This window comes from Bos indicus, chromosome 8, assembly GCF_029378745.1.
Source record: "Bos indicus isolate NIAB-ARS_2022 breed Sahiwal x Tharparkar chromosome 8, NIAB-ARS_B.indTharparkar_mat_pri_1.0, whole genome shotgun sequence".
NCBI lineage: Eukaryota > Metazoa > Chordata > Mammalia > Artiodactyla > Bovidae > Bos > Bos indicus.
Genome location: NC_091767.1, coordinates 60,996,825 through 61,024,821, shown reverse-complemented (window position 1 = coordinate 61,024,821; position 27,997 = coordinate 60,996,825). Strand labels below are relative to the sequence as shown.

Here is a 27,997-nt window from a genome sequence, read left to right as displayed (position 1 = left end):
AGAGGCAGTGGTGCCTGGTGATTAAGCCTCTGAGTCAACCTGAGTTCCAATCCTCAGGCAAATCAGTTTACTTTTTTAGGTCTCAATTTTCTCATCTGCAAAATGGGGGAAATAATACCATCTGCATTGGTTTTATTGTGAGGATTAACTGCAATGATGCATGCTTCACACAGGGCCTGGCGTGTGGCTGTGGGAAGCTGGCTCTGGCCTAACCAGTTGGGTGACCTTGGCAAAGAACCCCTCCCCATCTGAGCTCCTGTGTCCTCTCTCATCAGGGAAGGAGGTGGGCTTGTGTGTCTCCCAGACCCTCTTCCCAATCCAGGGTCTGGCCTGTCTTGCCCAGCAGCTTGTGGGACCCACACTCACCCCTCCTCTCTCATACTCATCAAAGGTATTCAGGAGTCTCCTGTGCCGAACGGCCACTCACTGCCAGGCAGAGATTTCCTCCGGAAGCAGATGCGGGGAGACCTGTTCACGCAACAGCAGCTGGAGGTGCTGGACCGCGTGTTTGAGAGGCAGCACTACTCGGACATCTTCACCACCGCAGAGCCCATCAAGCCCGAGCAGGTATGACCCCGACTTGCTGCCTCCAACATCCGCCACCCGTATGCAGGCCTAGGTGACGCACTCAAAGGCATCTGGCGGGGTGTGGGTGAGAGTGCCAGGTTTTACTCAGAGCCATACCTGGCCAGTGGCGGCCTCCCAGGATGTCTGGAGGACGCATCTGGGGCTCTTGCGATTGCTGGCCCTGATGCCTGGTCTCTTGGGCCCAGCGGGGGTGTTCTGTGTCTGGTTGCTCTGCCATTGCTGAGTGGTGCTGTGCTTACCTGGGGCTCTTCACACAGGGTGGTGTGATGATCTCCTGAGCCACTTGAGGTGGTCTTGGGTCATTATCCTGTGAGTCAGGATGCAGGTGGAAATACGTAAGCATCGTATGGCCATAAACCCGGTGATGATGGCACTGGCGTGTCCCCCACTGTCAGCCCTCTTGTCACATTGCCCTGTCATGCTTTTAGAATTGAATCCAAGAGTCTGGAGATGAAGAAGTGTTTCACTGGACAGACTCACAGCTGCGTCATTTGCAAGAGAGGGAAGAAAGCAGGATGATCCCTTGCTAGCATCCCGCTGCTCTAACCTGGGCTGAGAAGCAGTCACTGCCTGTGGCTGCAGAGAACGGAGGGACCAGAAAGGCTCTGCCCAGGGAGAGGCTCTCAGGGCCTGGATAAGGTTTCCCCTGAGTACCAGATTCGATTCAGGCGACTGTTTCCTGGTGCCCCGTATGTGACAAGCCCTGGGCTGGAGACCTCACAGGCACAGGTGGCTCAGACTTGACTCCTGCGTGCTGAGAGCTCCCATCCGCTGGGTGAGATGCAGGGGCCTGAGAGTAGTGACTTCCCCGGCACTTGCTGGCTGGTCCTGGTGGTGAAGACTAACCTGCTGAGCTTCCTCTGCAGGCTAATGAGAGGATGGCTGCTGAAGTTTTCCCAAAGAGTTGCCCCAAACAGTGTAGGCTGCAGGACAGGCTGCCGTGGAGAGAGGAGGTGCCGGAGGGGACCTTGGACGGGGAGGGGTGAGCAAGGCTCCAGGGACCACCATACTGTGACAGTCTGGCTGTCTTTGTGTGGTTCCTAGGAGGGCACTCACAGACCATCTAGCTACTTTGTTTTCAGATGGGGAAACTGGGGCCTAGTGAGGCGAAGAGGCTTGGCCTAAGGTCACCCAACAAGTCTGGGCTTCCCTGGTGGTTCAGATGGTAAAGAATCTGCCTGCAGTTGCAGAAGACCTGAGTTCAATCCGAGGGTGGAGAAGTTTCCCTGGAGGAGAGAATGAATACCCACTCCAGTATTCTTGCCAGGAGAATTCCGTGGACAGAGGAGCCTGCCCATGGGGTCGCAAAGAGTCAGACATGACTGAGCGACTTTCATTCATGCACTCACTCACCCAACAAGTTATGTATTCACTTAACAAACACTGATGAGTGTTTATTATATGCAAGGCACAGAGCCAGTCACTAGGTACATAAGTGAACAAGACAGGCTTGGACCTGCCCTCAGGGAGACTGCAGATGTGTGGAAGAATCACAATAAAGAAGGATTACTCAGAGGGTCACGGATGACAGATGTGCTAGGCACTGATGAGGAGACGTCTGAGGTTCTCTAAAGGCAGAAAGCAGGTGCTGATCCAACCTGGAGGCCACAGTGGCTTCCGCTGAGCCCTGAAGGGACCTGGTTGGGAGAACTGACTGGCAGAGGGAGTAAGAGTATAAAGACCCTGAGGCCAGAGGAAGTGTGGCAGGAGTGAGGAAGGAAAGAAAGTGTGGCTGGGCTTCAGGGAGGGGCTAGGGGAAGGTAGGAGAGGCTGGGTAGCCGGGCCTGGTCTCATAGACGGTGCTCAGCGTTTCCGTCTTTCTCCTGCAGTTGAGTGACACCTCCTCCAGGAATCACACGGTCATAGGTGCAGGTCAGAGCTAGTCTCACACACTCTAGGCCCTGGGCTCTAGGGAGAAGTGTCTGTTTCCATCACAGGCAGCCTGTCCCACTGCTCAGAGCCCTTCAGAGAGATGGCTGAAGCTGCATTCCATCTGACTCCATAAGGAGAAAGCAAAGGGACTCAGCTTGGAACCTTCCTTGGAGGAAGCCCACATTTCTCTCCAGAATCTGGGAGAAAAGTTATCTTGTAACCTTTGACAATATTACGAAATTTTAGAGCCAGTAGGGCTCTAAAAAGAAGCAAGCTATCAATCTCCTCATTTCTTAGAGGCCCACAGAAAGGATAGGGTTTGTCTGACCTCTGCACAAAATCTCTGGCATTTCTACTAAGCTCTTACTTACTTAATTCAGACATTAGGTGTCAGGGATCATGTTTCCCTCTGTGTTTCATGTGATTCTCATGGAAACACAGAATCTAATCCTAGTTCATTCAGCTTGGAATGCCCTAGAAGCCCAGGCAGACTATAGGGCTTCATGCTTTGGAGGAGTCCATCCATGTATCCATTTACTCACTTGCTCAGACGCTCATTTGCTCATTTATCCAGCATATATCTTACATGGTAGCTGTGACCCTGGCACAGTGCTGGGCACCCAGAGGCAGGAGGGCGGGATGAATCAGACGTCAGCTCAGCCCCCAGCCTCACAGGGGCAATGTGATGTGGATTCAGAACCTGCAAGGCGAGGGAGAAAGTTCTGTGGACCCTGATGAACAGAGACGTTGCCTCCGCAGGGGGCACAGGGAGGAAGGATGTTAGGGAGGAAGTGACACCAGGGGACAGGTCAACAGGGCTGTGTGGAGATGCGCCTTGAAGGAGAAACCCTGTTCCTAGCAGTCTGGCCTCTCAGTGTCCTTCATAATGGCACGGACACACTGCGGGCCTGACTCTGATTGTGTGGGCTCTGAGGCAGGGCCTGCCTGCGGGATAATGACTAACTCAGTGCTTTCTGGTTAATCTGCTTCACCTTCCCGTAATGGGCCGTAATGAGGAGAGATAGGAGGTGAGACCACGGGGCTGCGGGTATGCACACAGGCACTGGACTATGAATGACGTACCCTCGCTCTGCACTCCCAGTCACTCTGGATAAATGTTGGCTGAGCAAGGGGCCACAGGCTGGGAAGGGACGCGTGTCAAGGGTACAGGTTTCTCATACCTGCGGGCAGCCTGGCCTCGTGAGCCGCAGTGGTCAGGAGGGGGTCCAGAGCTCTGGCCACCAAGACCAGCCCCTCTTCCAAATGTGAGCTGATCTGGTCTCCAGGGTCTAGTGGCAGCTCGCGGGGGAAGATGAACATTTACTGGCCTTGGAGTTGGGAGTGTCTGACTCCAGTCCAGCCTCTGTCCAGCTGGGCAAGTCACTTTTACTGCAGACCTCAGTTTCTGTACCTGGGACAGTAGAGAGTGTGATTTTGACATCAACCTAGCACAGCCCAGCAGTAGTGGCAGTGATCTTCCTGTCTATGCATGATCCTCTACAGTTTCCAGAGATCTTTCACATCCATCCTCTCATCCGACTCTCCATGTAAATGCCTGCTACACAGGCTGGGCAAGATTTGTGAGCCCATTTTACAGGCTGGAACATTTGTTTTCAGACCATTCACCCCCTTTTCAGGCTTCTGGGATTTGTCGAGGCTGCAGAGCTGGACTCTGACCTCAAGATCTTTTGTCTACCTTGGACAAGACAGATATATGGGCCTCCGTGTCCCCAAACAGTTCTAGGAGCCAGTTTTCTGATTTTCTGGTTTTCAGAACTGGCCTTTTGCAGCCAGAGTCCGCTGGTCATTCTTAGAACCCTCAGACTCTTGCCAGAGGCTTGGGTGGTCAAATCCTCCTTAATCTCCCTGCCTCCAACTGCTATGGGAAGAGCATACTTCTTCAGGGCCAGGATGGGGTCCTGCCTGTCACTTCCACAAGCTCAGAGTCCACCCTCACCTGGCTGCTCTTCCTGCCAAGATCTGTCCTGGGTGGAAGCATCCATGCTTCTTCCTTTTATATAGGAACTTAGCAAAACCTTGTCCCTGGGTAGAATGGGTTAATGTATACACACTCCTAGGACAATGAAACACTTCCTTTTCAAAATGGTTATTGAAAAAGCAATTCTGTTTTTCCTTCATGTGGAGTGAGTAAAAATCACCTTGGAGGAGAAGAGAAAAAAAAAAAAAAGAAGCGCGGTCGGGTGGTATGTGCGTGTGTGTGTGTGTTTTGAACAGTGGAATGTGTTTCAGTAAAACTCACGTTGACGCTGTCATGGGTGCCACGCTGCTGGCGGGAGCTGGTCCCTCCTCCGGCCACGGCAGGAAGGCCACCCCCCGAGCACAGCCTGCCGTATTTACTCTCGGCAGACTATTAACCAACACTAGGCTATTAATCTGGCTTTTGAGCCTTCACTAAAGCCCATAAAAGCTCACAGTTGTCAAATGGAGTTCATTTTAATTTCCTTTCAATCACAGTAAATTATTCAGGTGATAAATCAGCTGGAGCAGCCTCCTGGCTGTAATAGAAACCCTAATTCCTGGCTAATTATCCAGCCCATTGCTGCCAACAGATCAATACGGGCGCAAAATGGAACGGGCCCAGGGCCCTCCCTCCCATTGGGCCAGAGACAGGAAGACAGCTGGGGAAGGGGGATGTGCTGCTGACCTCCCAGGAAGTTCAAAGGTTGCAGGGGGTTAAACTGGGAGAAGTCCTGTCCCTTGCTAACAGAGAAGCCACCAGGAATGCCTCCTGCTCCCATCAGCTGCTTTGGCCTCTGCTCAGTGGCATTTCTCCAGGCTGGTGGGCCTGGGGCTGAGTGTTGCCTGCTTTTATGGGCATCCTCTTCCTGGGAAGGGGTTGGTTTTGTGTTTCTGAGCAGGAGTGGGCTGGGTCATCAGCTGGGTCATCTCCCTAAGTCAGGAAAAGAGCTGGGGACTGTGAGGAAATGATGAGGTGGCAGACATGTTTTCTTTCTTCAGGGAATTCCGGGAGGAGAGCAGGTAGGGAGAGAAGCGGGACAGGAGACAGGTGTGCCAGGCTTAGAATGGGGAAAGGCTTCCTGGAGGAGGTGTCTTTCATGCTGTGCCTTGAGGGATGGGCAGAATGCAGCTCTGTGGAGAAGGTAGAGTAGGTTGAAGAGGGCATTCTAGGCAGAAGGAGCAGTACGGATGAAGGCGTAGAGGGTGGAAGTACAGCAGGGAACTGCAGGCCAGGCTAAGTGGTTGGAATATGGGCTGAGTGAAAGAAAGTCAGAGACACCAGGGCTGGAGAAGCAGGATGTACACCCCAAAGGGCTGGCAGGTGGCAGTGAGGAGGCCTGGCTTTGCTTTGGAGACAGTGGGTCCCAAAGAGCCCGGAGTCTGAGGCTTGGGCTAGTCTGCTCTCCTGGAAGCAAACTTCCGTGGAGCTCCTGAATCTTGCCCTGGTCCTGCTGCACTGGTGGCTTTCTCTTCCTGAAGCTCATCCTTATATAATAGCCCTTGTGGTTTCCCACTGCTCAAAATCTAAATCCCAGCTTTTTATCTTCATCCCGGCCCTTCACCATCCCCATGGCCCTCTGCTTGCCTGCACAATGCTCTGCTGGAGCCAGGCCTGACCCCTCACTGCTCCACATGGGTTGGGCTCCCCATATGCGAGGGGGCCATGGACGATGGCTGGTGTGTGTGTGTGTGTGTGTGTGTGAATGTATGCCCAAGTGTGGGAACCCCAGGGATGGCTCTGAGCTTGGAGTGAGGCAGGGACTTCAGTTATTATTCTTTCTTGGTGCTGTTATTCTCTAAACTCCTGCTCACAGTTTCCCTGGATGGAACATTCTTTCAGTCTGTTTCTAAATCTATGCTGTTCAGGCCCAGCAGGAGTCCTGCCTGCCCTGGGAGCCCTTCACTGACCCACTTAGTCCAGGCTGTCTTGCCTCTTGTTTGAGCTCATAAATGTACCGGGTTCTAATCATTACTGTTAATAATTGTTGTATTCATTGCTTACCAGGGACCTGGCTCTAGTCTGAGGAGAATTCTCCCAGCCCCATCTCATTACAAAGTCACAAAACTCCTATTATCCCCATTGTGCAGACAGGATGGCTGAGGCTTGGTGAGATCAGTTCAGTGACTTAGCCACAGGGACACAGTAAGTGTGGAGCCAAGTTGGAAGCCAGGTCCAGAGTTCACACTGGTAGCCACTGGATTCCCCACAGTTAAACACAATCAGGCTGCCCATGGACTCTTCCAGGCAGGCAGTGTCCTAGAGACACAGCCGGGGGGTCCAATCTACTCACCCTGGAGCTCTGCAGGAATCAGGAAGTGCTGGGGCTGCCGGCGAACCAACATGGTCTCTGGAGGCCTGAGCCGAAGTTGGGGCAGTGACTGTCCCCCTCTGCTCTGAACTAGCTGTGCTCCTCTCACTTTGCACTGCAGGGCTGTGCTCAGGGCCAGGCTCCTCCACTGCAGACAGAATAGAATTTATTCAGAAGACAAGGCTGAAAGTCATTCCTCGAACCAGGATTGAAAGAGACACGTGTACCCCAGTGTTCATTGAAGCACTGTTTACAATAGCTAGGACATGGAAGCAACCTAGATGTCCATCTGCAGACAGACGGATGGATGAGGAAGTTGTGGTACATATACACAATGGAATATTACCCAGATATAAAAAAGAACGCATTTGAGTCAGTTCTAATGAGGTGGATGAAACTGGAGCCTGTTTTACAGAGTGAAGTAAGTCAGAAAGAAAGAAAAACACCAATATAGTATATTAACACATATATATGGAATTTAGAAAGATGATAGTGACAACCCTATATGCAAGACAGCAAAAGAGACACAGATGTAAAGAACAGACTTTTGAACTCTGTGGGAGAAGGGAGGGTGGGATGATTTGAGAGAACTGCATTGAAACATGTATATTACTGTATGTAAAATAGATGGCCAGTCCAAGTTTGGTGCATGAAACAGGGCACTCAAAGCCAATGCACTGGGACAACCCAGAGGGATGGGATGGGGAGGGAGGTGGGAGGTGGGTTTGGGACAGGGGGACACGTGTACACCCGTGGCTGATTCATGTCAGTATATGGCAAAAACCACCACAATATTGTAAAGTAATTGACCTCCAATTAAAATAAATAAATTAATTTAAAAAAAAGAAAGCCTTTCCTTGAAGGGATGACTGGAGAAATTGGGACTGTTTGGTCTAAAGAAGGGAAGATTTAGGGGTGTGAGTGGGGAAGGAGACAGGCTTAAGAGAACTTTCTAATAGCCCAAGCTTTCTCATAGTGGAGTGGGCCTCCTTGTGAAGTAGTGAGCATCCCATCACTGGAGGCATAAAAGGAGAATCATATATTCTGTATTAGAAGTTTAAGAATCCACCGAGGACTTGATCAGTTAAAAGTCAGGGTCCTTCCAACTTGAGAGAATGATTCTAGCGTAAGAAGAGTGAGATGGTCTGATGGGAAGAGGGGAAGGGACAGGAGAGGCAACAGAAGGAGACCTTTCATGCTGCAGCGTGGCAGGGACACTGAGGGCAGTTCCCTCAGGGTCCTCACTAGGGTAGGCAGAGAGGCCTGAGTCACAGGGGCTGTGACTCAGAGCCGCAAAGGACTGGAGACTGCAAGGTCTTGGGAGACCATTGATGAGCCCAGCTCCTCCAGTGCATAGAACAGGGCTGGGGTTCCTGGTGAGACACCAGGACCAGGCATCTAGACACCAGGGGCTGCTGCTGTCCTCACCGCCCGCAAGCAGCGCCCAGCGTCCTCTGCCCAGAGGTTCAGGGCCAGACCCCGAGGAGGTAGGCAGTGGAGAGGATGATTAAACAGACCTGTATCCTGCCCACAGGGGCCACCACCTGCAGGGGGTCTGGCAGAGTGTGAGGCATAATTGAAGATAAAGGAATTGCTCGCTAAAAAATCCCAACCACCTCTCACACAGCACTTGCTCACATCAACTATGAGACAGAGTATATACAGTATAGTCTTCATTTGGCAGATGAACAATTAAGTAACATGCCCCAAGTGATGTAGCTGGCAAGAAGCCACATTGTCCAATCTCTGCTTTTTGTGGGTGTAGACTGTCTTCTGAAGTCAACCCCCTGACCTCTGCAAGTGTAGATAGCTCCTGAATGCTCGACTGATTTCATTCAGCAAATATTTATGCAGCACCTGTTCTGTGCCAAGTACTGTGCTAAGTTCTGGGGTCCCAGCAGCCACAAAGACAGTTATGGTCCCCAGAATTTACCAATAGCAATGGAGAAACAGATTTTAACAAAATAATTATGCCAGCAAAAGCAGTGTACTATTACCAATAATTACAGAGGGTGACGAGCATGGAGAACAGACAGATTAGGGTGTGCTGAGAGGAAAGAGTGGGACCTCATTGAGATGGGAGGTCAGGAATGTCTGTCTGAGAATTGCACCTTTGAGCTCAAGGTAGGGAAGGGTGGTGGGAATAGTGTCTCAGGCAGAGGGAACAGCCCCATGAAGGTCTGAGGCTGGGAAGACTTTGGGCTTTCATGGTGGCCTGCTCTTAGACCAGTCACTTCTCTCTGGGTCATGGTTTCTGCCTTTGGGGTGGGAGGTTAGACTGACTCATCCTGAGATCTATTCTAGCTCTAACATTCTGTAAGAGATCAAACAAATTGGGAATTCATCTCTTATTTTTATTTTGACTTGTTTACATTTTTTTTCTTCCTGTCTGTTCTGCTCTTTTAAATGACAGGCAAATTCTGTGTGTGTGGGGTTTAAAGATTATAAGTGAATTGTCAAAGAGCTGCCAGTGCCTCGCTGGGTTGCTCTTTCATTCATTTATTCATTCTTTCATCCAAGAAATTTTTACAGATGTGCCACGTTAGTGACATTGACCGCCTGCACTGTGCTGTGTGGCATAGAGTAACGGCAGTAGATGCAACCTCAGTTCTCTGATGGGTTGAGAATAGTTGTCATTCAGTTTGCTCAGCTTTATTTCTTGTTGCAAATATGGGCGTGATGACACTTTTTAAAGCATCAGCAGAAGTCAGATGGCAATAGAAAATATCTTCAAATGTTAAGAGATAATAACAATTGACCTGTTTTCAGATAAATGATCATTTAATAGTGAAGGAACACATTTTCAGACAAAAAGAGAGTTTACCGCTAATACACTCTTGGTGAGCTGCTAAACAATGTACTTCAGTAACAAGGATATGAGAGACTTCTGGTTTGGGCTCTGATGTATAAAGAGCCTGGGAGTCACCACTCCCATATTTGCAACAAGAAATAAAGCTGAGCAAACTGAATGACAACGACTATTCTCTCCCCATCAGAGAATTAAGGTTGTAGGGCAAGCAGCTACTGCAAAATTTGGAAAGACAATACAGAGAGTTACAGCTGAGATCTACCAGATTAACATAAAACCTCATGCTAAAGGCCTATTTACCTCAGTTTCTGTACTCAGTACTGTTGCGTCCAGCTTTCAACAAAAAGTTAGGCAAGAAAAAAAAAAAAAAAAAAAAAACGGACTGAAGAGATAAAGAAAGCATCAGAACCAGACTCAGCCATTAGAGTTTAGAATTTGACAGATGGCACAGGTTTTAGAATCATTAGATAGGGATTTAAAAAAAATATTTCTTTGGTTGCGTCAGGTCTTAATTGCATCACGCAGGATCTTTTGTTGAGGTGCACAGGCTCAGTTGTTGCAGTGTGTGGGCTTAATTGTTTTGTGGCATGTGAGATCTTAGTTCCCCAACCAGGGGTTAAACCCACATACCCTGCATTGCAAGCTGGATTCTTAACCCCTGGGCCACCAGGAAAGTCCCTAGAAAGGGAATTTAAAATAACTATGATTGATATGTTAAGGGATTTACTGGAAAAATGATACAGCATGAAAGAATATGTTGGCAATGTAAACAGAAAGATGGAAACTCTAAGAAACAATTGAAAAGAAATGCTAGAAAAATTTTAAAAAATACAGTGACAAAAATAAAGAAGACCTTTGATGGGTGCATCCATAGATTGGACATAGTCAAGTAAGGCATCAGTAAACTTGAAGATGTGTCAATAGAAACTTCTCAAACTGAAATGTAAAATAAAAAAGAATGAAAGAGCAAAGGCACAAACCAAAAACTAGAATAGAACATGATACAAGAATTTGGGGACAATTTTCGAGAGGAATAACATATGCATAATTGGAATACCAGAGGGAGAAGAGAAAATGAAGAAGTATTTGAAGTGTTAGTTGCTCAGTCATGTCCGACTCTTTTTGTGACCCCATGGACTGTAGCCTACCAGGTTCCTCTGTCCATGGAATTCTCCAGGCAAGAATACTGGAGTGGGTAGCTATTCCCTTCTCTAGGGGATCTTCCTAACTGAGGGATTGAAGCTGGGTCTCCTGCATTGCAGGTGAATTTTTTACCATCTGAACTCACCAACCTAGAATTGTACCCCCCAAATGAAGGAAAAATGAGGAAAAGTAGTAATGGCCAAGAATTTTCAAATATTAATGTCAGATAATCAAACCACAGATGTGGGAAATTCAGAAAATGTCAAGCAGTAGGTGAAAATACCGCAATATCTAGACCTGCACATATCATATTCAAACATCAGAAAACATAAGATGAAGAAAAACCTTGAAAGAAGCCAGAGGGACAAAAACCACCTTACTTAAAGAGGAACAAGGAAAAGAATCAGAGTGGATTTCATGTCAGAAACCATGCAAACAGTAAGAGAGTGGAATGAAATATTTTAAGTACTGAAACGAAAACCTACCAACCTAGAACTCTATACCTTGGGAAATTGTCCGCCCAAAGTAAAGGAAAAATGAAGATTTTCTGTCAAACAAAAATGGAGTGAATTCATGACCAGCAGACCTGTCTTGCCAGAAATGTTAAAAAAAAATAATTCTTTAGAGAGAAAGAAAATAATATAGGTCAGAAACTCAGATCTGCAAAAAAAAAAAGAAAAAAAAGAGGGGTGTCAGAGAAGGAATAAATGAAGATAAAAATTCTTTGATTTTTCTTAGTTTTAATTGCTCTAAAAGGAAATTGCTTAAAGCAAAAATATCACAATGTATCTGTATGATTATAACATATGGATGAGTGAAATGAATGGCAGTCAGGTCACGAGGGACAGAAAGAATTGGGAGTTGGGAATGCTCTGTTAGAAGGGACTTTACTACAATTTAAGAAGCACAATGTTATTTGAAGGTTAATTTAGATTAGTTGTATATTGAAAATTCTAGGGCAATGACCAAAACTATCTTTTTGACTTAAAAATGTTTTAAAAATTGTGATGAAAACACATAATACAAAAATTACCCTCTTAACCATATTTAAGTATATAGTTCAGTAGTGCTAAGCAGACAAAATGGACTCATATGACATATTTAATTAAACCCAGAAAAGGAAGAAGAAAATCAGGGAAAAAAAGAAATAAAAAGCAAGTTCAATAATTAGAAAACAATTACAAACGTGGTAGATATTAATCCAATTATATCAATAATTGCTTTCAATATTAATGGTCTAAGAAACCCATTAAAAGAAAGGAACTGTCAGAGTACATTAAAAATAGTTCACAAGACCCAACTATTAATATATATTGCCTATGAGAAGGATCTGAAATACAGAAAGAAGGAATAAGATTTAAGTCCCAATTAAGAAGTAATGATAAATAATGGATATACAAAGGATTATTTAAATAACTATTGACTGTAAGCGTCAGCTTCCCTGGTGGCTCAGTGGTAAAGAAAATGCATGCCAATGCAGAGAACACAGGTTCAATCCCTGGGTCGGGAAAACCCCCTGGAGAAGGAAATGGCTACCCACTCCAATATTCTTACCTGCAAAATCCCATAGACAGAAGAGCCTGGCAGGCTATGGTCCTTGGGGTTGCAAAAGAGTCGGTCACAACTTAGTGACTAAACAACAACAATAAAAATAATGGCTGGTTTGGGGGATTTAAAAACAAAGTGAAAAAAGAAAATAATAATATATAAGGTTGGGAGTAGGCTACTCTGAGTTGAAAATTCTAAGACCCTTGTATTACTCAGCTGGAGGACAAATATATTAAACTGTGAATCTGGTTATGTCAGGGATGCAGGTAAGCAAATTAAAGGTCATCATTAAAGGCCTAACAATGGAATGTATAACTTCCAAACCAGAGGAGGCAAGGAGATATATAAAGTATCAGTGAGTCCAAGAGAAAACAGAGGAGAGGAAGGAAAAAGCAAAGAAGGTTGGACCATTACAAATACAAAATTAGATAGTAGATGGTAGAAATAAATAAAAATATTTGAGCAGTCCCAATAAATATAAATAGATTGAATTTGCTAGATAATACAGAGGATCTGAAAAATAACTAAAACTCAGAAATATGCTGCTTATAGGAATAACCTAAAACAAAATGGTACTGGAAGGCTGCAAGTAAGGAGCTAGGAAAACTAAGTAAAATATGATAGAGTACTATCCCTCTCAGATGAAATTAAAGCCCAATGTATCCTTAAAGACAAAGAGGACCATTACTCAATGATAAGAAAATTCACAGGAAAATATAAAAATCCTGAACCTGTATATTCTAAGCAATAGAATCTCAAAACATATAAAGCAAAAAGTATCGATGAACAAACGGAAAAATCCTATAATATTTTCTGGAGACTTTACCATACCCCTCTTATTAATGGATAGATCAAATTGACAAAAAACTAGTAGAGACATTTGTAAGTTTTGCACAACATAATTAACAAGTTAGATCAAATAGATGAATGGAAACCAACAATTTGAGAGTATACATGCTTTTCAAACACCCACAAAGAGCACACAGAAATGGACTGTGTGCTGCTTGTGAAAACGAATGTCAGCAATACCCCAAATCCACATCATAGACCATGTGCTTTGATTGCAGTGCACTGAAATTACAAATTAATAGTCCAAAGCAAATTATGGTTTCCAGTCTTCTGTAGTTTTAAAGGTAAAAATCAAAAGCAATTTTCTGGAAAAAAAAAAATCCCTGGGTCAGAAAAGAAATCCTAATGGAAATTACAAAATATTAGACTTGAACAACCAAAAACAAAAACACAGCACTGCGTATAAAAACTTGCACAATAAAGCTGAAGGGGTATTTAGAGGGAAATGGATAACTTTAAATGCATTAATTTAATATAGACGGTAAAAGAGTAATGGGTTAAATGTAAACATTCAATTCAAGAAGTTAGAAAAGGTGCCAGAGATCAGATTCAATTTGGTAAAACAGAAGTAACACATGTATGTTGCAAAAAGATTCAAGCAACACAGAATCATGCCAAATAGAAATGAAAGATCCTCTTCCTATTTGTTGCCTAATATGTCTCAGAGTGCCAGTGTTAGCTAATGAAAGAAGAGTTTCTGGGCCTGTATGTATGCGTGTAACAGTTATAGCGATAGCTGCTGCTGCTGCTACTGCTACTAAATCACTTCAGTCATGTCCGACTCTGTGGGACCCCATAGACAGCAGCCCACCAGGCTTCCCCGTCCCTGGGATTCTCCAGGCAAGAACACTGGAGTGGGTTGCCATTTCCTTCTCCAACGCATGAAAGTGAAAAGTCAAAGTGAAGTCTTTGACTATAGCGATAGCAGGAGTGGGCATACCTCAGTGTAGGGATGGTTCAGTGGTTTCATAAATAATAACTTCATAGTTATAAAAGTAAGATTTCAGAAAACCAAGCAAGGGGTCATGAAGATTAACAAAGCACTTGTGAGAAAGATCTAAGGGTTTTAGTTGTCTGTGAACCTAGTCATGTGGCTGCCAGTGAATGTAAACTATTCTGTGTTGGTCAGGCCACATCTGTAACATGGGGTTGCAGGTAAGTGCCTCCCCTTAAGAACGATGTTGACTAACTGGAAGATGACCAGAGGAGGTGAACAGGTTGCAGAAGGGATTACACCTCTAACATTGCTAAGCACTTAGTGTGTGCCAGGAATCTGTGCTGAACTCTTTGTGAAGCTCTTTACTTGATGCTCTATGGAGTAAGTGGTGTGAAATTATTCCCATTTTACAGATGAGGAAACTGAGTGGAGAGAGGACAACTTGTCTGAAGATCCATAAGTAGAAACATTTAGAGCCAGATCTTGAAGCCAGCCAATCAGAGTTCAGGGCCTGTGCCTCGAACCACCATTTATCCAACTTACACCACCACCAAACCTGTCTTGTGAGGCACTTGTGGAAGAACTGGAACTTGCCTGGAAAAGGGAAAACTCACTGGATACACTGGAGAAGGCAATGGCAACCCACTCCAGTACTCTTGCCTGGAAAATCTCATGGACGGGGGAGCCTGGTGGGCTGCAGTCCATGGGGTCGCAAAGAGTCGGACACGACTGAGTGACTTCATTTCACTCACTTCATTCATTTCATACATTATCACTGGAGAAGGAAATGGCAACCCACTCCAGTATTCTTGCCTGGGGAATCCCATGGATGGAGTGGCCTGGCGGGCCATGGTCCATGGGGTCGCAGAGAGTTGGACACGACTGAAATGACTGAGCATGCTCTGGATACACAAGAGTAGAATCAGATCTCAGAGGGGCTCCCATGGAGGAGAAGCAGACACATTTGTGGCTCCAGTCGGCAGACCTGGGACCTAGTGGGAATTAGAGAGAGGCAGCTTTCAACCCAGTCAAAAGATACTTTCCAAACAGGCAGAACTGCACACATGTGGATTGGCTCTGGGTTTCCTGTCACTGGGAGTGTCTGGCCTAGGCAGTGTGGCCTCTTGGGAAGAAGGCTGAGGGAAGTCTTCAAGCTTTCGAGGAGAGGGGTTTGAAAGAAATGACCACTAGGGTCTCTGCCAGTTCTGAGCTTTGGCACCCTGTGATAGATGGGGTTGTCTTTTCTCTCTTCTCTTTTGGAAAAAGAAGATGGATTTATTGACCCTTTCCTGGTGTCTTGGCTGTGAAACAATGAATTTATTGAAGACTATCACATAGACCAACTGAGTGTCATTGCCTTTAAAAGGATATGGACAATTCCAGGGGCTTCCCTGTGACTCAGACAGTAAAGAATCTGCCTGCAATGCAGACGGCCCCAGGTTCGATCTCTGGGTTGGCAAGATCCCCTGCAGGAGGCATGGCAACCCACTCCAGTATTCATGCTTGGGAAATCCCATGGACAGAGGATACAGTCCATTGGGTCGCAAAGACTCCAACGTGACTGAGCAACTAACACTTTCACTTCCCAGGGGCACTAGTGGTAAAGAACCTGCCTGCTGATGTAGGAGATATATGAGATGCAGGTTCGATCCCTGGATCAGGAAACTGCCCTGGAGGAGGGCATGGCAACCCACTCTGGTATTCTTGCCTGGAAAATCCCATGGACAGAGGAGCCTGGTGGGCTATGGTTCGTAGGGTCACAAAGAGTCGGACATGACTGAAGTGACTAAGCACGCTTGGACAATTCCAGGGTTGGGGTAAGGGAATTGGTGATGGGATAATTGTTTTTGGCCACCAAAAGGGCAGATAACTGCATCCACCTGTTGTAATTTCTACAGGTTTCTGACAAGAGCTGGCTCATCAGCATGAGGATGTGAAAGGAAGATGATGAGAGGCTGTACTCAGCAGCAGCTTAGGGGGTGAGGTCTTGGAGGCAGACTGGTTCTAAATGACAGGATAAGGTCCTTCCTGTGGCCATCCATGGAGCTGGGCAGGGGGATGGAGAGCAAGACCAATAGAGTCAGAGAGGATGCTCAATGAGGTCAAGGGCAGGTGAAGATGACAGTGGGAAGGCCCCAAGAAGGACCTCACAGCCCATTATGTTACTTTTGAGCCTGGGGAGATGGGGTCATGTGTGATGGCAGGTTTACCTCCAGGACCTGTGTGATTCTTTCTTTATTCCTGGACCTGAGCTTGCTGGGTGCTATCACTTAGACAGACATGAGCTTTTCTTCCTTTGTGTGCAAAGTTACTGGTTAAACTCACTTGACTTTACCACTGCTTTAACCTCAGTTTTCTCATATCATGGGATAATAATAGTTCTTGTGTCATTTGGGCTGTACAGATTAAACAAGATGAACATAGAAAAGGGTTCAGCAGAGCATCCAGTTCATAAGAGATACTAGATTAATGTTACTTCTATGACTGTTGTTGTTATTATTGGAGCGTTCGTCACAGCTGAGATTCCACAGAGTAGAGAAGCAGGGCCATGGTGGGAAAGAAGCCAGGCTGGATAGATAGGAGGGGGCTGTGAGAGGAGGCACAGAGCGGGAAATGTCGGGCGGGAGGGGTGACAGACAGACCAGACACAGAGGCAGAACGTCTGGCTTAGGACTTGCTGGGAACTTTCTCCTCCCCAGGCATTCCCTGCTTTTGCCGTTTGCCCAGCTACAGATTACACAGGCAAATGAGCTTAGGCTTTGAGGGGAAAATCCTATTAATGTAATCAAAATAACAATTTGTATCACTTTTAGAACTTCTGCCTGAGGAGCTGAGAAATCTCCATAACAAATTAATAATTCTAGGGTTGTGTTAGAAGAACCTTCCCTTAGAAACAAGCAAATTCATATTTCCCTTTTGGTACCACAGAGGACAGGAATTCTCCAGAATCCTAGATCAGATTTGAAGGGTGAACAGGATATTCCAACCCAGACTGGGATACTTCTGAGCTTGCGAATGTCCCTCCTGACAGGAGGACTGGGACAGCTGCTGCCTGCGACCATGCTCTTGGGGGCGCCTGCCACGCCCCGTTGTGCTAAGCCTGTCTGGAGGCTCAGGCAGCACTGCACTGGTCACCTGTACTGGCCACAGGTAAGGTGCTTCAGAGTCAGGGCTCTGCAATTCACCTGGTTCTGGAACCTGGCACCTGTACCATCTGGGTGTGTGATCCTGAGCAAGTTGCCCAACCTCACTGAGCCTCAGTTTTCCCATCACAAGAGGAAGATGAGGTTGCTGGTGTGCCTCAAACAGAGTTAGCGTGAGGACAGAACAGGAGGCTCGTGTGTGTAAGGTCTTGGACAATTCTTGGAACATGGGAACCCTCAATAGATGTATTTATCCTTATTATTGACATCCTCAGAGAATGCCTGAATGATGCAGACAAGGCTCGTGGGGGCTGCACAGGAAGCAGGTGGGGAGGAAGATGAGTAAGACAGTGCTGGGAGAAGAGGAAGAGCCTTGTGCATGTATAGTCTGGGGAAGGGGGAGAAGTTTCAGGTGGCCAGAACATGCAGGCTGGATTTGATGATTCTGAAAAGCCCATCTTAAAACACATACACACACACTGCAGCATAATCAAATGCAGTATAATATAGCTTCCCAGGTGTCACAGTGGTAAAGAATCCACCTGCCAACACAGGAGACACAAGTTCCATCCCTGGGTCAAGAAGATCTCCTGGAGGAGGAAATGGCAACCCACTCCAGTATTCTTGCCTGGAGAATACCCATGGTCAGAGGAGCCTGGCAGGCTACAGTCCATGGGGTTGCAAAAAGTTGGACATGACTGAACAACTGAGCAGACACACGTATAATAATAATATAATATCTGGACAGTGCATGTGGTTCAATACTTTGTATTATCTCATTTAACTCTCATAACAAACCCTTCCAACTTGGTATTGATTTTCCTCATTTAAAAGATGAGGAAATTGAAGGGATGCTCCTTGATATACAACAAGGCTTAAAATGTTTACATTCCATTTGGCTGGGAAGACACGTACAGGAGGTTTGGTTATGGTGAGATTTTTTTACATCTTTTCAACTTCAGCACTTCTCACTTTTGGGTGTTGGGGATGAGGATTGGTGGCAGGGCTGCACCTGGAGCTATGGGGAAGGGAGCATTGCTCCCCTGTGGGATACTCCTTTAGGAGATGGTGTATTAATTTTTACAGATTATTTTCAACTCATCCCCTAATGAACAGCACCTGGGTGTTAAATTATAGCCTATGGAGTAAATCTGGAGAAAGCCTGTGCTCTCTCTGCCCTGGGGACAGCCCTGTAGATTCTCTGGCTACTAATCTTTTTCTGGGCTTCTGATCCTCTTTGGAAGGGATAGGTAACGATTTCCCTCCTATTTTGGCTCTCGGCATAGCTGACATCATTTATTCTTTGTGGTTTGAGAGGTTAGGAACTGACATGCAGAAAGTAGGCTGTGGGGCTTTCAGATTCTCTGGGGACTTGCTTATTGGTAACTAGATTCTCAAGTGTCTCCTGGGGACATCTCGCAGCTCACGTGATTTCTTAATATCCTAAATGGACTTTAACCCCAAAGAGCCCAGTGAGCCTGTGCCCAATATCACCAATACCTTGTTTTCCCTTCTGTTATCCAGTTGACTCATTTTATTCCTTTAGCAAGCCTGTGAAGTGGGGACTTTTATTATCTTAATTAAAAAAATTTTTTATGTGGACCATTTTTCAAGTGTTTATTGAATTTACTACAATATTGCTTCTTCTTTTTTTTTTAACGTTTTGGTCTTTTGGCCATGGGGCATACGGGATCTTAGTTCCCCAACCAGGGATCGAGGTTGCACCCCATGCATTGGAAGGCGAAGTCTTAACCACTGGATTGCCAGAGAAGTCCCTGTTCTTATAATTTTATAGATGAGGAAACTGAGGAAGAAGATGACTCATTAAGTTTCCCAAGGCCTTGCAGCCCATGGTGGTGCTGAGATTATAGGCAGGCTCTTCTATTTCACTCAAGAGTGACCTAAACAGTTGGACCAGCTGATCTAAATTTTTCAGTAAGAAAGGCTGTGGGCCAATTATGCTAAAAAAAAGTTACTGTTTTTAGGACCTGTTGCCCATATTCGAACAGATTTGTAAATAGCAATCCCTTTTCACAAGCTACTTTGGTTTTCTTGAAACAGATTTCAACCCAGGAGGTATTAGAAGTGGCATTGATCAAAGCTAATTGTCCAAAGGGAGTTTTGTTTCTTTTGTGTTTTAATGACAGAGATGGGAGGGGCTATATCTGCCCCGAATACCTTCTGGGACATAACCCTTGTGACAGCGCTAAATGGAGAACTCTGGGGTCTCCATCATCTCTATATCGGTGTGTTGAGGTGGACCCAAAACAATTTTCTAAGGAAGTTCTTGTCCCTGTGGCAGGCCGCTCTTCTGCCCATCTCTGAAGCTTCAGCCCCAGGTTCCTACCAGGCCCTTCAGTTTTCTCAAGAGGATGTCAACTCCCAAGCGGGGCTATACTGAGCTGTGGGCATAGAGGAGCTTCCCTCCTGCCACTTGTTAAAATCAAAAAGCTTCCCACTGTTATTCGGCTCAGAGGGAAAAGTATTTAGGGGAGGGCCAGATGTGGTCCCTTCTCTAGCAGGTTCCTGAGTCTCTAGCCCCAGTCTTGACTTTGAGGGTGTGGATTGTGTTGTATTTGAGAGTGTGGGCTCTGGAACCAAACTGCCTGGGTCCAGTCCCGGCTCTGTCATCTACCAGCTGCATGGCCTTGGGCAGGTTCCTTGGCCTTGCTAAACCTCAGTTTTTTCATCTACAAAATGAGAATGATGAGTACTTGCTTTATAGGACTATGTGAGGTTTCCACACAGCTCCCTGTGCAGTGCAGAGCCCACTCAAACGTGGTCTCTGGTGGCTCCAGTTGACTATCATTGGTTCCGTGCTATACTTGCCTCTTGCTTTCCTTTCTGCCTTTCCCCGCCTCCTTGTATTCTTTTTTTTTTTTTCTGCCCCATTGTGAGCTGCCTTAAACCTTTGCTGAAAAGTGATGAGGTATGAAAGAACAAGTGAAAAAATAAAGTTAATACAATAATCGCTAATAGGCACACTTGTCTGAACGCTTGTTTATTCTTCCCAAAGTCTTTCATGTATCTTTTCTGATTTTATTATGAAAATTCTCTTGCAGTATTATTTTACTTTGCATCCTTATACAGAGATCCCTAGGCCTTCTTTTTGGGTATTACATAGCTTGCAAAGATGTGGCTTTTGTGTATATGTGTGAATGTCAAACTAATCCATAAATCCTCAGCATTGTCTTCAGTAGAGTTGAAGTAAGCGAGTAAGATCAGCTTTATCTTACCAAGAAGTTCTGAATTTCAAAAGAAATGTTCGGTGTAAAACTCCAAACTCATGTTAAAACTCCAGGCTCATGTTCTGGAGGCTGAGTTTAGACATTTAAAATGAGAGATAGGAAAGGATGGGAAATGGATTGGAGCTGACACCTGTGGGATGCTAGGAGCCAGCCAGCAGACATTGGGGAGGATCTGGGCACCCGAGACACCCCTGCTTCTCTGCCAGCGCTTCCCGCCTGGAACCACACCCACCTCAGGCAATGTCACTGGAGAGGTATATTCATTCAGTCATCCTGCAGACAGACCAGAGAGCCACCAGACAAGGTGAGCCCATTCATGTCACAGGGAATGGGAAAACAAGGGTGTGAAGCAGTTGAGGTGGTGGTGGTGCAACTGAGCTGAAGAAGAATATGTGGGTCTAGCTGAGTTGGGGTGAGCGTTAGAGGAGAGTAAGTCCAAGGACAGAAGAGGTTCTGGATGGGGGAACTGAGGGCTGGATACACAGGAGGCTGCTGGGAGAGAAGGATCTCTGTTGAGTGGCCAGGACCGAGTCTTTGCATCCTTCCTGGGGTAGAATTGGCCGTGCTGAAGGTAGCTGACCTGCCATGAGAGCCTCCTTGCCTGTTGGCCATGGCCTTTCATGGCCAACTGGTACTCCTGTGTCCCCATTGCACTTTGGGGAAAAAAACCAGCTTCCACTACTGCTAGCAGCATCTCTGCTAAGAGTTCTGCCTCCAATATTAATATTTGTAGCTGCATGGTCTAAGTTACAGTTCTATTAATTGTCTGGTCATGGGAAATTCACTTCATCTCCTTGTGCCTTAGTCTCTGCATCTGCACAAAGGAAGAGTAAAAAATGACAGTACCTCTCTAAGTTGGCGCAAACTGCAACATAAAAGCTGTCTAAGCATCTAAGCACAACCCTGGCAACCTAGCAGGGGTGTGTAAATGTACCCATGTGGATCTTCTTCAGGGCCCACCCAGCACATCAGCAGAGGTTTCTGTCCGTGGAAGGTGCTGAGCAGTTTCTTGACTGCTTTCCTACCTGTGACCTTGTTTGATTCCTCTTCACACTTTTGGAATACAAAGGGCAGACAGTCTTATTCCCATCTTGTCAGTGAAACAGTTGAGAGCCAGAAAATGGAACTTGTTTCTTTCCTGCTCGAGCTGCAAGTGCTACTTTTCCTGAAACCTGAGCTCTGATTTGGGCCAACCTACTTCCCTGCAGTGTCCCCTTGAGTAAGTTTCTTCCCACATCAAGCCTCAACTTCCCACATCAAGCCTCAACTTCCCGCTGAAAACTGAGGAAAGAGGATACCCCACATCCCTTCTAGCTCAGATGCTCTCTGCAGCTGCAGGTCTGATGCAGGAGGGCCTCAGTCCTTCCCTGAGCTGAGGAGTGGGGCCAAGGTTTTAGACACACAGGCGGACACAGGAGTCCCAGGAGTTCATGCATCCAGTCGCCAGTTGCTAAGTTTGTTGCCCAGAGACTCGTGCCAGGCAGGCTGGGTGATGCAGAGGTATGCAGGTCACCCTTTAAGACAGATGGGGGCCTGAGGGGCCCATGGGCAGAGCCATGAGGCAGCATGTGCTCATTGCCACTTACCTGACCAACACTTTTTATTTTATTCGAAAAAAAGTTTGTAGATAGTACATGCAAGTGGTAAAAATTTCAGACAATACGTAACGTATATGGATACAGTAAAGTCTCCTCCTGGCTCCTTTTCTCGCTGCCACCTAGTTCCCCTCTTGGGAGGCAGCTACTGTTAGCAGTTTCTTCTCTGTTCTTTAGAGATTTACATACAATACTTTGATGAGGGTAAGATATATTTGTGTATTTATGTAGATGTGTGTGTGTGTATATATATATATATAGTCCTCCCCTCTCATTGTTCCATCTTTGTTCTTTTCCATTAACAAATATTTACGATGATTGTTCTGTATGGATAGACTGCTGCTTCATTCTTTTTAGCAGCTACATAGTATTCCATTATGTGGGGTATCATACGTTATTTAACAAGGCTTCTGTTGGTGGCTTCCAACCTTTTCATTTTTCAAAAAAAGTCTGCAGTGGGAATTCCCTGGAGGTCCAGTGGTTAGGACTTCATGTTTCCACTGCAGGGGACATGGGTTTGATCCCTGGTCATGCCTAGTTAGGGAACTAAGATCTGGCAAGCCTAAGGGTGTGGCCAAAATAAATGAATAAAAATTTTTTTAAATTTTTTAAGAGGTTGCAGTGAGCATCATTGTCCATATGAGACTGTATCTGTAGGATAAACTCCCAGAAGTGGAATGGCTGGGTCAGTGTGTGTGCCTTGTGAATTTTGAAAGATAGACACCTTGCTCTTCAAAGACATTTCTCTCTGAAATGAGAAGACTTGTTTTTCCCAACAGCTCCCTCCAAGTGGAGGATCAACCCCTTGAATCATTGCTAATCTAACAGATGAAAAAGGGTACATTATGGCTCTTTAATGGGCTCTTCTCTTATTATGAGTGAAGTCTGGCTGCTTCTCCTTTTTTTATTTTTACATATATCTTTTTTTGGAGCAATTTTAAATTTACAGAAAAGTTGCAAAGATAGTATAGAAAGTTCCCACATACTTCTCACCCAGTTTCCCCTATTGTTAACGTCATGTAACCACGATCCACTTGTCAAAACTAAGAAACTTACGTTGGTACAACACTAATAACTAAACTCCAGACTTTATTTGGCTCTGAGTGGTTTTCTTATTTTGGCAAGGGTGAGGTCAGTGTGTAAGCTGAAGTTGGCATTTTAGGTGCCAGAGCCACCTACCCCCCAAGAGACTGTTGGGGTCTGAAATTTACATCTTTCCCCATATAGCACAGCACACAGCCCAGGCCTCCCAGTCTGCCAAGGCAGACTGGATGGAGAAATTACATCATATTGTTTCTCTCAGTTCCTTTGGGTGAAGAGTGTGGTTATTGTTAAATCGCTTGGTTGGCCCCTTGTTGCTGTTCCATCCTCCTGTATTCCAGTGGAGGGAATAGGGTGAGCCAGGCCATTAGAGGTATGGAACTCCATCAGCTTTAAAAATCCCAATGACACAAGTAGTACTTGTCTTCCAGTAAAATTAGCACATTACAGATAAGACTTAAACTGTTAATAACAGTTCCAATCTCAGTCCCTTCTTCTACCTCCCAGAGGCAATGCTGTGGTTTCCTTAGGTGCCTTAGGGTGTATCCTGTCAGGACTTTTCTGGAAACCATAAACTTTTGAGGGTGCTGCCAGGGATGGCTGGAGATGACAGGGGCAGGTGTAGAGACCTCTCCCCCATGTTCTTTGCTTGGACTCGTGAGGAATGTTAATATTCATCCTTCTTGTGCAGACAGTGTGTTATACTAACAAGGCGCTTCACAGCGCTACCTTGTTTTAGAGCTGTCATAGCAGCTCTGGGTGGTAGGTAGGGGTCATTTTATCATGCTCTTCTTGGACAGATCAGAGGTAGCTGAGGCCCACAGCTGGTAAGAAGCAGAGCTGTACCTAAATTCTCTCCTGTTGTTTCTTGAAGAATAATAGTAGTAGTTGTACCAATAATAACAATGGCAAAGCTTCATCAAGCACGGGTTACTTTGCTCACATTATCTCATTTAACCCTCAGAACACTGTGAGCTGAGTACAGTCATCCCTTGGTATCCTATCCCCAGGACATTGGATCCAGATTGCCTTCAGATACCAAGATCCAGGGACACTCAAGTCCCTTGCAGCTGGTCTTCTGTATCGATGGATGCAGGACTCACAGATAAGGAGGGCTGCTTGTACAGGTATTATGCTGTCTAGCAGATGAGGAAGTTGGGGCTTAGAGGGGAGAGGCAGCCAGTCTGAGATGCATGGAGCTGGGATTATCCTCCAGTTGTGTCTGCCTCCAGAACCTGCAGGCGCACACTCTGCTCTGTTCACCATCCCTCATCTGTGCCTTTCTAGTAGCCCACAGCTGCCTTGCAATACAGCTTAGAGTTTATTGGACATTTTCACTCTGTCACTCACAGATCAGCGGTACCTATGCTTCTATGCCCCATCCTTTCTTAATTCCTCTGGGTCTGTGTCTCCATTTATCTCACCTTAACCTATTTTCAGGCTCTTCTCATCCACTCCCTACCTGAGCCAAGGACTGTCTCCACTCATTGCATGACTTTTGGGTATTTCCTGAGCACTTGCTCAGGAAAAAATTGCCAATCACTGCCCTCATGGAGCTTCCATTCTGCTAGAACAAAGATAGGCCTGGGCTTCTCCAGGTCCAAAGCCAATTCTCCCCACACTGGGCTCTGTGCATCCTGCCCTCTACAGTTTACTGGGACAGTGGTGCATCCTGTGTCCCCCTCCTCCTGTCACTCTGGGATGTCACTGTGGGCTCTGGGCAGGGCCCCGGCTGCTCCCAGGGATCGTGCGCAGGCGTGATTTACCGCACCTCCCCGCACCACATGTCTTTAAAATTACAGTGCCCATTTCCTGCTGAAATAATTTCCACAAAGAGTGGCTCCTATTACTGCAAGAGGCGTGCAGACGTCATGATTTATTATTATTTATGGTCCCAAGGCCTTGTTTATGCAAGACGGGTTAGGTGCGTGCGATAGAAATGCCATTATGCAAATGACATTGAATGTCCTTACGGCGCCTAAATAATTTTTGTGTTGGACGATTAAACCTCATCTGTTATTGATATGGGCTGCAGTCGGGCTATTACAGAGTCCCAACAGTACTTACTCCCAGTAATGGGAAAATTGAGAGAGAGAGACCAGCACAATTGCCTCAAGTGGGCCGTGATGGTCTGGAAGGAGTAGAACATCTCGGAGGTCCGCGCTGAGGGAGCCCGCAGACTCCTCGGATAAATAAGGAAGGCTGCGCCCGGCAATAAATTAAGCCTCGGGTTTGAGTGGGTGCCTTGAAGGATTTGTGGCCTTCCAGTAGCGTGATTTAGCTATTTGATTTAGCCAGGGGGCTAGGCAGCCCCACCCCGAATTCCAGGGAAGCCCGTGAGCAGGGAGCTGCCAGCGTGGAGGGGAGGGCACAGGAGGAGGGTGACTGCCCCATGACGGGGCATTCAGTCTGCCGTGCCAACCTCTCGCTGCCTGCTGCATGGCCCCTGCGCATAACTGCCTGCCTTCCAGAGTGCGTGCGCGTTCTCTCTCTCTTGCTCTTTCTCTCTCTCTTTTTTTTTTGACACAGCTGTGAAGTCCCATTTTGATCAGTGTTGATAGCTTATGAATTCCAAAATTGACAAAATTTACAGAAAAATGAGGATAATCCATCTTCCTTAGCAGCCTGTCAGGAGCTGGCCATACTTCATAATCTCCAATTACAGATGCTATTTTCCGACATTTACATGCAGATATTAGAACCAAATGAAAATGAGAAACAAAAAGAGAATGGAAATGCAGCTATTTATATGTATAAAAGACAAACAGGTAAATTCGAGACATTTAGATTGGATTTGGGGTCCCTTTAGGAGGCTTGGAAAGAGACAGCTTTGAGCACGTGGGGTTTCAGAATAAAATGGTAAGACGCGGGGCCTCTCCAGGCCTGTCCGTGGTCTGGCAGATTGGGTTAAAAAACGGTTCAAGTCTGCTGGCTCAGCTGGGGACGCTTGACTTGGGTGGGGGCTCGTGGGACACCCCTCCCCCAGGGTTTTAGGGAGTCCCCTAGGAAGCACCCAGAGCTCATTCTAAGCCATCAAGTACTCATACATTTCACAAATGAGTGGGTTTAGAATCTTCAGCATTTGTTTTTTAAAATGGTGAGCATGTGTTGGAGTGGGGGGTGGGGGAGTAGGCAGGAAATGCCACTGGAGTCAGCTCCCTCTCTGAGGCAAATTTCAAAAAGTTGGCATCTTCTGGTGACCAATTCATAAAGTCCCCCTGAGCAAAAGATGCAGGAGGATACCACTGTCTGTCAGAGGGCTCTGGCCAGGTGCACAGAGGGTTGTACCAATAAACTTTAAAAATGCGATATAAATAATAAAATTAATGGAGAGAGAAGGAGTTCTGATATATGGATCATCCACTTCCTTCTCAGCTAATCTGGCGAGAGAGGAGGGCCTGGGAGGAGGCTTTGTAATGAAAATGTTCTTCCCATAAAATTGAAGGGAGAACAGCCTTGTTGCCCTCGCAGCTGTATGTGGCACTGGCTTCTGGAAAGCTGGGGATATTAATTAGCAGTGCTTTGGATTAAACTCTTCCAACCATGTCGGATGGTATAATTTTTTTTTTCTCTTTGTGAGCTTGACATGGATGGCAGGGAAGAGTCTGCCTGGGTTTTCCCAGCTTCCTGTTATTACTGAACTTTTCTTTTTATGTGGGGGGGATCAAACCTCTTCCTCTCCTGGAAATGAAAATGAGAGATTTCAGGGTTTTCCTGGGCAGTTGGGCAGAGAGAGGGTGTTCTGTTGGAGCAGGCAGAGGAGGTTGAGAGGGTTAGATGGGGAGATGGGAACATCTCTGCCTTTGGCTTGAAAGCTTTTGTTTATTTGTGGGAAGCCTCTTTCTAGCCAGCAATTTTATATTATTTGAAGTTTGATTTGTGGTTGAGAGGTGAAGAAAATAAAACCAGGAGGCTAAATTTAACGTATGTACGTGTGTGTGTGTGTGTGTGTGTGTATCTGAGAGAGAAAGGAATTGTTAAAAACCAAGCTCAAACCAAGCCTTCAGAAGTATGTTTGTTTACATGTCCAGTCTCAAGGCCAATGGCTTGCTTGCTTAAATAAATTGTAGGTATTAGCACAAAGAATGGTTATTATGCTTTCTTTCCAGGTATGAAATGCAAGATTCATGAAATTAACACATGACTGCAAAATGCAAACATATTTCTAATAATTAAAAACAAAGGCTCTTAAGTTAATCTTCGTAAAGAGGCGAATAAACAGAAACACCATTGTTATTGTGCTAGTTTTGTCTCTATTATTTACATAATAGTATTAATTTACACAGAAAAGCTTCGGCCTAAGCCTAGTGTCTCCTTCCTTTTGTTTCTCATTTTTCTAAAACCAGAATGTATCCTTCAGTCAAGAACACAGCACCTGAACCAAGCAGTCTGATGCCTGATTTTTCTCTTCATAGTGCAATGTTACATTTTTGTTTCTTTTTATTTCCCACTCATATGAAGATTATTTGCCAACGCCAACATCAGTCTGCACACGGCTGTCCTCTGAGTTTATCATTTAGGCTGCCCTCTGAGACGAAGTGGGGAGAGAAAAGGATGAAGTTCCTACCATTGCTGGCTGAACCCACCTGGAAACATTTCATACTGGAGGTCATTCTTGAGCCAGGATGAGAATGGGTGGAGAGACAAGATTGGAGGAGAGGAAAGGAAAAGGTGCTCGGGGAGGAGGAATGGGCTTGTCACAGGTGGAGTTTCATGAAGCCTGTGAAGATGCTTCTGGATTGGCAGTCGGTCACCCTGTCCTGGGCCCTGTGGCATCGTGGGGAAGAACACAGACTGTGGGATCCAACAGGACCTGAGTCTAACCCCGCGTGCAGCTCCCTCCGCTCTCTGTTCTCAGCTTTCCCATCCAGACCAGGATTGGGTTGATGAAGGTGGTGTCTAGTGGAGTTCAGCATCTCAGGCTTGGAGTAGCCC

The 27,997-nt window shown here is 46.1% G+C and overlaps 1 protein-coding gene across 4 annotated transcripts in view; it reads left to right on the top strand.

Annotated features, from left to right (window-relative positions):
- Positions 1–27,997, top strand: part of PAX5 (paired box 5) — a 188,752-nt gene that overhangs the window by 67,493 nt on the left and 93,262 nt on the right. For all 4 annotated transcript variants that reach the window (XM_070794766.1, XM_070794765.1, XM_070794767.1 and 1 more), the window contains one exon: positions 392–567. In XM_070794766.1, coding sequence (XP_070650867.1) covers positions 392–567 — 176 coding nt within the window. The remainder of the gene's footprint in view (positions 1–391; positions 568–27,997) is intronic.